The sequence below is a fragment of the Anabas testudineus genome, chromosome 23, assembly GCF_900324465.2.
Source record: "Anabas testudineus chromosome 23, fAnaTes1.2, whole genome shotgun sequence".
In the NCBI taxonomy this organism is placed as follows: Eukaryota; Metazoa; Chordata; class Actinopteri; order Anabantiformes; family Anabantidae; genus Anabas; species Anabas testudineus.
The window spans coordinates 6,648,829-6,659,027 of record NC_046631.1 but is presented as its reverse complement, the minus strand read 5'-3'; the positions used below and the strand labels follow the sequence as shown (position 1 = coordinate 6,659,027).

At 38.8% G+C, this 10,199-nt stretch overlaps 1 protein-coding gene across 1 annotated transcript in view; it reads right to left on the bottom strand.

Annotated features, from left to right (window-relative positions):
• Positions 1–25: 25 nt before the first annotated feature.
• ccdc146 (coiled-coil domain containing 146) overlaps positions 26–10,199 on the bottom strand; it is a 41,012-nt gene continuing 30,838 nt past the window's right edge. Inside the window, exons 19-23 of the mRNA XM_026363710.1 lie at positions 6,288–6,398; positions 6,043–6,180; positions 5,316–5,441; positions 3,383–3,499; positions 26–2,027 (exon numbers count right to left, since the gene is read on the bottom strand). Of these exons, the coding sequence (XP_026219495.1) occupies positions 1,827–2,027; positions 3,383–3,499; positions 5,316–5,441; positions 6,043–6,180; positions 6,288–6,398 (693 nt within the window). The 3' untranslated portion in view covers positions 26–1,826. The remainder of the gene's footprint in view (positions 2,028–3,382; positions 3,500–5,315; positions 5,442–6,042; positions 6,181–6,287; positions 6,399–10,199) is intronic.

Genomic DNA, 10,199 nt, shown 5'->3' with positions numbered 1-10,199 from the left:
TTTTGGACAGTTCCACTGACGTCAGAAAACAGTCTCAGCCATGACACACGCTCAGTCACAGACAGCGAAGGTCACACACGCCATGCTTTTTTTACGTGCTTGTTTAATACTACCTACATTGTAGGTAGTAAAACCTCCTTTTTTTTTTTTTACTTTCAGCTTCACCACCTTCGCACATTCTGCTTCAATCCATTTCCCTTCCTGTAAATTCCTCTTTTAAATGTGAACAAATGCTTATTTCCCCCTTTGATTGCCTCTTCCACACTTTGTTATGCAGCCAGTGTTATGTATCCGGCTAACAAGCACAAAAGAGTTAGGAGCTAAGTTAATGTGACAGCTCTCGACATCAGCCTGCAGTGGATGATCACACACACAAATACACACGCATCGCAACGCCGTGTGGACAGGTCTGGCTCCACATCAACCAGTCATACTCAGGCTGTTGCCTTCTTGAACTTCTTAGGAAACTGACTCACTCAGTGTGCATTGCAAATTTAGCTCAACCCTCCAGCGGTTTCCATGTTTGTGTGATGCCTACAACACCACACGCTAATTATTTAAACAGTTTCACATTACTTTAAGCTGTTTAGTCATTACTTTTGGCCCTTTAAACTGTTCATCAATAACTTTTAGTGGCGCATGTGCTACAAATCACATGTCTGGCTCCGCAGGGTTTGGTCAGAGGGAGCGGGGCAGTCTGGGGGATGTACGTGTTGGAATGGACTGGAGCTGTGGTGTACTGTCCATTAGGTAACTGGTTCCACTTGTCTTCTTCAGCCACAAACACACACTCGCGCAGCAGCTTTAATATTTGATGTGGTCTGTGGTTAAAATGTGGGTGGGTGGGCGCTATAGACATTTATCATTTAAGTTCTTATGGGAAATATCTGAATACACTTGATGAAAACCTATATCTATATTTATATTTTCCAAATGAATTAAGCAACTGAGCAAGGACAGAAGTAGTTTGGAGTCACTGTTGTTCACAGTTATGGCCTCATGTGAACGCACAAGCTGCAAAATACACAATCAGCAGACAGAACATTTTGCAATAAATGTTTAGACGCTTCAGAGGCCATTGACTTTGTTTTTGGTCTCTTGTAACCTAATCTGAACTTGCTACCTAATTTAGAGCTCCACTTTTGTCTATTTTCTCCTTTGACTCTCCTCTGCTTTTCATTCCCGCCTGTCAAATTCCTCCATTTGTCATTCATTTGTCATGCTCTTTCAAGGCCCCATCTCCCTCTGCCTATATTTACATTTATTCATTGCTGCCACTAAGCATACACTCTTACCCTAGCTTAAAGGATGAGCCCACTGTGATTTATTCATCAGCTACAAGTGTGCTGGATGAAATGGCTACGAGATTAAAGAATATGCAGAAATATTCTTTTTAATTTATCTTCAACAGAAAGCTGGTAAGACATTAATGATGTGTTGCTAGGTACAGAAGTAAATACAAATCTTTATTGCTAAACATTATGTAGCAAAGGCGTAAGTTTCATCTCCACCCGTTTCCCTTCCACTTTCCTACTGTGTTAGTTACTGCAAGCAGAGTGTAAACAAGGTCTTGCCAGTAAATAAAAAAAAAGGGAACAAAATTACAAGCAGATGAAGTACACACACACACACAAACACACACACACACACACACACACACGCACACACACACACAGACAGAGGGATAAGAGACAAAGCAACAAATACTACATTAAATTCTCTTTTTATTCATGTTAATTGCTCAGATAAAGATGAACAGTTTCTGAACAGCCTTGACTTTACACTTGTCTGAATGTGCTCTTATGTACAGTACAGTATATTGGTTTCTATATCTCCAAAGGTTTGAGAGTTGGTTTGCGAATGTGTCTGATGTTGGCTCCCGGCTGGGAGGGTTTGAAAGGGGCCTGGGCTCCGTAGGGTTTGGGCAGAGGGAGTGGGTCAGTCTGAGGGATGTATGCATTGGGACGTGCTTCAGCTGTGGTGTACTGTCCATTAGGTAGCTGGTTCCACTCCTCTTCTTCAGCCAGCTGCACACACACACCAGAGGCAGTTTAACATTTGAATTCTACCTGACCTTGGACTAACGTTAAAATTTAATTTTCCCCAATTTTAATCATGAAAATTGAATAATTAATCTGGATTTTATTTATTTTTTAATGTCTCCAGACACATGGAAAGGCACCAATCAACAGCTAAGCTCCGATTCGTAAGACTGATTAAAGTTTGATCTATTTTTATTCTGAAATTGAAAATACACATTAGCAAGATTAGATTCAGGATTTTGTCTTCTGGAGCTAATTAATATCTAGACACAGTAAGCTGCACTTGTTCATTTATCTGACTGACAGGCCATGATGCACGAACGACACCAGCAGCAGGATCAGAGCAGAATGACTCTGAAAGCAAGCTGTTTCTCTCAAAGTGTTTTGGTGAATATGTAGAGTTACAAAACATTAAAGGATGAAGATGATGCTATCTTAGAAAATGTGTCACAGTCACAGTGTAGAAATCTGCTATATGTTATATGTTAACTGTGGCCAGAACATCTCTCTCCTTCTCAAATGAAACTAAAACAGTAGAAAACTGGCTGTTAAAATTGATTTGAACCCAGTGTGGCTGATAGATCAGTTTGTAACCATGGCTGACGCCTGCTGAGAACAAAAAAATCTTCCGGTGCACACATGACACTAGAGTCCTCTCTTTGACTTTCACCCACAACAGCATGCAAATGAACTTTGCCTAAATCTCACTGACACTTCAAAGAGATGGTGATTTTTCTCATGCATATGAACAGTTTATCCACTGGCATGTGATCTAAGGAGAGCACACAAAGCAAAGAATAATGACACTGAATAAAAAAAAAAAAAAAAAAGAAACTCTAAACATAAAAAAATCTTTTATCAGTTTTAACACACATTCGTGTTTTTAGAAATAACTTAAAATGCAATGCAAATTTAAAAATCGTGTGACTTTCTGAGGGTTTCTTCCTGGTTTTGGCATTGTGCAAGCTGAGTATTGTGATGTCTTTTTGTGCCTGCGGCTATGAGCAGAAATAAACTGGGTGAGAAAATACAGATGAGTATAACAACAGACAAGCTGTAGACAGCTCGACTGGTTTCAGACACAGTGGATTCCTGTATGTGTAGACAGGCTCTACTTTTGTTTGCCCTTCTTGTCTTGTGTCAGTGCATGTTGTAAAAGCGACTCTAGTCTCTCTGTGTGTAAAGAGTTTCTACTTGGTGCATGTTCTTGTATACAGGAGCCCTTTGGTTCTTCAGAATGGATTTCTGCCGTGCATCATGTCCTCACTCTACTCCTTTTTCTTTCCGGTGTCATTCTATCGTCTTGCTACCCCTCAGTGCTTTGTGTGATTTTGTCTTACTCTGTCCTCTTTGTCCCTCTGCCTCCTCTTCTTGTCCCGAAGCATCTTCCTCCACTCCTCCTCCATCTCAGGGCAAGGAGGCAGGCCCTCCTCCAGCCTCTGCTGGCACCTGTCCATCTGGAAACACACAGGGGCAGTGCGAGAAGCATTCACTTTGTATTCCTATCACTCCATCCACTCTGCACTCTCCTGGCTCGATTCAGTTCTAACTGCGCCGAAAACAGATCGGTCGTATTAGTGTCAGAATTTGGGTAAAGTTATGCCACTGCATTTTTGCAGTGCGCTGCAGGCATACATCAGCTGCAGGGGATCTTTAGGTTATAAACATGCTTCTCCTGAAACATTTATAAGGCATGAGGGAAATTCTCTCATTTTTAGTGGTTCCATTTTTTACTGAGACAGAAACCGTGAGACTGTTAAAACGGGTGTCAAAAATTCCAAACTGATTATTTAGCTGATGGCCTTTTAACTTCCCTAAAACTCCCTAAATCTGTTGTGGTTGATTATTTTCGTGCTCCAACTCTACAACAGGAAAAATAACAACAATATAAAAAGTGTTTGACAGCATAAATGAATGGCTGTGGTCAATCAGACTCAAGGTAACCTGATTTGGTAAGAATTGCCTAGATCATATGAAAAATTGCTTGTGTATGTTTGGACATACTGCCTGGAAAACTGATTATACTGTTACTATGCTGCCAGCTAAACACTCCCTTTCACTATCTCCTCAAAGGAGCAGACAGGTGTTGAAATTGGCAGGATTTACTCTTGAAAAACTTTAAACACCATGTTTAATTTGTATAATTAAGACAAGTGCATGTTATTTGTATTTAGATGGTGTAAAGCATGTTAAGTTAAAAATAACGTCGCACTAAAACCTGCATTGATCAGAGGACTATATGTGATGTGAAAGGATCTGACTGTAGTGACAAAGCTACTTAGACACTAAAGAGCTCTGTAGAACTGAGAGCTTCCTACTTGATTGTTCTAACAGCTTATCATTTTGCTTTTACAACGTGCAACTTCACTGTGCTGTTTTACTCAGGTGCAGAAAATAAAAAAACACAGCTCCACAGCGACAGTCAAATTATGTGACTAGCTGGTAAACATGGTTGAAGTACTTTCTCCTACTTCAGTAATTTGCTAACACATTAGCCACAACATCTCAATAAGGTGATAATATGTCAGGATGTGTTTAGGTACAACTTGTTCCCACTGCCTCCAAATGACAAAAAGATCAATTATGTCATACTTAGAGATATGAGGCAGGAAATATGAACAGTTAATGTTGAAAGTTTAAAACGTAGACACAGTGCCATAGCATTGTTATGTGACATAGAATTAAATGTAACTTTATAAATAGTTTATATGTAATCAGAAATAGAAAAATAAGATTCACTTACTGTTTATGCAAGGCAAAAAGTCAATTTGATATTTTAATATCACTTCTGGGTCAAATATCAACAATGGAGCCCATTTTCGTAGCTATAGTTACAGAACTTATTAATAAAGTAGGGAGTAGAGTGGGACGGGTCACTGATTCTGGAAGAATGCGTCCTCTACTGTGCATGCCCATTTCCTTTTTTTCTTCAAAACATGTCCTTGAAGAAATGTTGCTTTCATTTACTGTCTGTACTTACATCGTTTCCTGCTGTCTTCTTATTTCGAAGTCTGCTTTGTGTTTACCCCTTGTTTTATTCTTCTGTGCAAATGAGCAAAATAAATAGGTCTGAAGTGAAAGATGAGGCACAGTAAGAAATTCTCTTTGAAGACATTTTTGCTCTCTTCGATCGTGGCCGGTGAGAAGTGGCAGCAATAATGGAAAAAACAGTGGGAAACTGATAGGAGAATGTGCGCCCAAGATCACAGATTGGACTCAATGTTGTTCTGGGTGGATGGTGTGTGAGCTATGAGTGCATGGGAGGTCTCTGACCTGAAGCGCTTTCTCTTTGATTTCTTGTTGTTGAGACAAAGCAACAGCTTGCTTCATGGAAAGTTCTGCAGAAACAGCCATCAGTCTGTGGTTGGTATTAACTATGTCAATTCGGAGATCGTTCAACTGGAAGTAGACAACAAATGAATACAAATTAGGTGGAATTTGCACTGATGCACCAATGATTTGGATATGGAAGATTTTACAGAGAATATGATGTGATCAACACAAAACAACAATTAAGTTGGTCAATTAAAACACAGAAAATCTTTTTGTTGTACTTTTGTTCAAGCAAATTCAAATTTGAATTGTTATTGCATTTTAGGAAAAGTCCTAATTTTTCTGGAAATGCATTGGTGTTATTATATGCATGTACTGCAGAACCTGTCACTTGTAACAAATCTTCTTCCACTAACTTTTGTTGAAGCTATTTATAGATGGTGAGAAACTGGGAAATTCAGGAACAGAGCGAGTGAGGGTTCAAAGAAATTGTAATGCTCTGTGAACTCCTAAATGCCCACTGTGTGTGCTCATCACATGGACTGAACATGTGCTTCCAACAATGTATTTAGGGGGACGACACGGAAAAAAGTGAACTACAAATAAACAGAAAGATGATATAACAAATGTCTACATCTGTATTACTGTGAGTGTGTATTCTTTTGTCTGTACTATCTGATCTACGTGTATATTTTATAAGCTTATATCTGTGTGGCTTGTTGTCTACCTTCTTTGCTAGAGAGAGTCTGTCCTGCTGGCAGTTTTCAGCCTGCTCCTTCAGTGGCTTCAGGAGCCTGGTCACCTGGTCCACAAGGAGTTCTTTTTCCAGCAACTGTCTCTCTCTCTCAGCTAGATTGAGCTCAAGCTACATGTATACACAGAAACAATGCTTAGGGTCAAGCAAAATCCTTCTGACAAAATATTTACAGATGTATTATTTGGTTTGGAATAAAATAGGATGTTGTTGGGTACCTGCTCCATTTTCTTAACCAGTTCTGGAGTTGATGGGTCTTTTCCTTTTAGCTCTTTGTAATCAGCTGTTCGACTCAAGCCTTCAAGTGTCTTATCTCTAGCTTCTGATAGCTGATAGACGAAGAGAGTTAGAGACAAAAACAAGGCTAAGCCAAATCACTGTCTTTGCTGTCTAGTAAAAAAAAATATCACAGTAATTTCCCACAAGACAACGCAGGAATAAATAAACAACATGAAAGTATTACAGCAAAAAATCTAGAATGAGTCTGTTGCTGTCTGTTTTTCAAGTGTCTTGTCCCCAAGGCATTGAAGATACTTAGAGCATTTCACTGGGGATATAAAAATGCTTACAATGTAGTGCTTATATGGGAGCTAGTTTCCATAAGATGACAAGTCACTGACAAAGTGTGATAAGAGAAACCTAAATTTAAAACGCCACAGAGAGCCATCTAAGTGACTGGCTTAATAGAAAAAAAAAATTAAACTGACATCCGTTAAGACAGCGGAAAAAGGATGAGATATATAAGAACACACTTAGAAAATGAGAAGAAGTCTAGGGAAAGATGATGTTAAAACGTAAAGCGGTAACAGTAACAGTATTTAAGGTTTCTGAGTTTAGCTCTTATCCAGAAAAAACTGCAATTAGTGAGTAAAGGGTTTAGAGTATAGTGCTGACATAATTTATTAATTAACTGTTTAGACTAACAACTGAAAATTACCATTTAATACATTAATTAAAAGTAACCTGAGGACCTGACTATTTTTAAAAATAGTGCTATGGATGAACCTTTTAATGAGCAGGTTTTGTTTTTCCTGTCTAAAAGGACAACAAATCAAATGTGCAACTCAGTAAACATTCCTTCCAATGGAAAAGAAATGCAGCGAAGAAGACCACGATCTTGTAAACAAATTCAGAGAAAAGAATTGCATTGGTCGTGTTTATTGGTTCTAAAGATACACATAATGCATTTTGGGATGTGGTTAGCACATTGGGGCAGTGGTTAGCACTATTACCCCACAGCCTGAAGATTTGAACCTGTTGGCTGTCTGGGGCCTTTCTGTGTGTGCATGCTCCACCTGTGCGCGTCTCCCCCAGCTATACTTGTTTCCTCCCACAGTTCAAAGGTACATGGGTTAACTGGTCACTCTAAACTGCCCGAATGATAGGTGTACATGTAACTGTCTGTCTCTGTGTTTGTCAGTCCTGCAACAGGAGTGTGACCTGTCCATGATTCTTACATATTTGTCCATGATTTCAATGATTTCATTTAAATTCTGATGGGGATCCCAAACATCCGACACCAAATATTAAAGGTGAATTTTGGGGAAGTGCACATAAAATGAACCACAGTCTATTTTAACTAGCTGAATTTCAGAACAGTAGAGCCCCCCCTCAAAAAAAATATTGTGTAAACAGCTCATATACAGCAGCTTCAATAAATGTTGGTTGATATAGAAAAAGAAAAAAGGGCAAAACCTAATTCCAAACTGCCTGATTTTTTATAACAAAATTAGTGTCAAGGGGTTAATTGAACAAATTTGGGTTCTGGACCATTGGTGATAGTGTGCAGTGTAAAGACTCGAGAAGTCTTCAATAGCTCTGATAGATTTTCTGGCATTTTAAAGACATGAAGGGTAAGCAGAAAATAGAAAGAAGGAAAAAAGAGAATACATGAGAAAATATTAATAGGTGCCTGAGGAGAGTATTTGGAGAGAGAGGAGAAAGTAAAGAGAAGTGGAAGAGAAAAACAGAGAGTCGAGAAAAATGTTGTACACAGGCAGTCTGACCTGTTATGACCTGGCTTATGAAACTGCAGCTTCCCACTATTCAAGCACACAGTGTGTACTTACATGCACTTGTGTATGTTTACATGCCTAATCAAATGTCAAAGTGTGTGCGTCATTTTAGAAAGACAACATGGAACAAAGTGATAATTCCTTTTTGACTCCCTTCAGAGATAAGAAATGCTCTTTTATTCAGTAAGAATGATTTAAACAGACGTTAGATGTTCAGTCTGTTAAAAAATACCATGCAAGTCTTGTTTTAACTTTTAAGTTAAAAGTTAAAACATCTGTCATGTGATTAGTTGAGGCGACAATAATCAGCTAATACACTGAAGAGCAGAGACAAAGACAAGAGGAGAGCAGATGTACTCGCAGAGGCTGATAAAAGACTGACAGGCAAAAGAAAGATAAATCGGTGAAGAGTAAAGGAGAGACAGCATGAAGGCCAGAGTGAGAAAAGGAGCGCGAGATCGAATGTGAAAGCATACAAGAAAGACAGAATTAGAAAGACAAGAGATACTGAGAAACAGGAATTGGGGCTGACCAACAGGGACCAGGGTTATCTGCAGTTTTCACAGAGAATATGACTTTGACAACAAAACCTTGTTCATGGTACGAGGAGTTGAATGCATTATTAGATCATTTCAACAACATGTTCCCTTTTATGCCAAACTGAATTTTTCACACAAATTTGTGGAGTGCAATTACTGCAAAGAAATACAAGACCAAAATCACTACACAAATTAACACACAGAGCAGTAGTGGTCCACTGTAAACTGTAAACTCCAACAATCAGTCTGCCATGTAATAAATACATAAGTGAAAGAATCAGTGAAAGAAACCTAACTGCAGCAAAGATCTGCAAATATCCAGCTCGGATGATTGTGTGCTCAGTCCCAAAACTCACTTGTGAGTCTGACTGATCTGTGTTCCACCCTCATACAGAACGGACCTAAACCATTTAAATACTACATGATGGATGTGGTACAGCACATCTGTCACTCTCCCTCTCTGCTCTCCACTCTTCAATCTTTGTTTTGTCTCACTGGTGCCCTCACTCAACTTTTTTATACTCATCTTCCTCCCTCTGTTCATATGCGTGTTCTTCTTTGTGTTCATCTGTCTCTGTGTCATTGTCTCTGTTCTGCCTGCCTGCCTCTCTGTTTTCTTCATCTGACAGTCAAAGAATAGCTGCTTTCTTTGCTCATGAATGCCATAAACCATTGTACATATGACAGCATCCTCACAGACTACAATTTGCATAAAATTTACATAATTTCAGCAGGTTGTAGTTAACATGATGGCTTAAAAAGCCACATAATAGATGGCACATTGTACCTTATTTATATACCACTTCCCAGAATTAGGTTAAAAAGTGCTTCACAATTAAAAGACAAGAAAGACAAAGAAAAGACAGATCAGGAAAGCATAAAGGTCAGAAACGTAAACTCATTATCATAATAATGGGGCAGCAATAGCTCAGTTAGTATAGCAACCCCAGGGTTAGTGGTTCGATTCCCCTTCATCCTGGCTGCTGACACCGTAACCCCATCGTAGTGCAGGGTTACAGCGTCTGGCAGCTATCCAACCACAATTTCCCCAAAGGGATCAATAAAGTATGTCATTATTATCATTTTTATAATAAGGTTATGTAAGTTAATTAGTAGAACACATGAACAGAGGGGTTGAACTGAAGCTTTTCTAAGCCCCTAATGAGGAATACATTATAATTAGACAAAAAAATATAGATTTTTAATTTCATGATAACATTAAAAACACTGATAATATTAGTAAAGTGATTTACAGCAGTAATGTCAAAATGAAGTGATGCCGATTTGGAAAAAGCTGACACACAGTCAGATAAAACAAACAGGAAAAGAATTCAAAGTTAGAGAACCTAAGTAGTGCATGCATATTTTCAGAAGAGATTAAAAGGATAATTCTTACTCTGCTGACCTGAACTCTGCAGGCAAATCATTCCACGGCCTTGAAGCCTCTGACAACAAAAACCTTCACTTTTCGGCTTCACACTGGGACACAGGAATAGTTATTAGGCAAGGTTTTGCCTGCCTAACCTCATATCATGCTGCTACGTCATGTTTCATAAAGCAATAAAAAAAGTTTGCT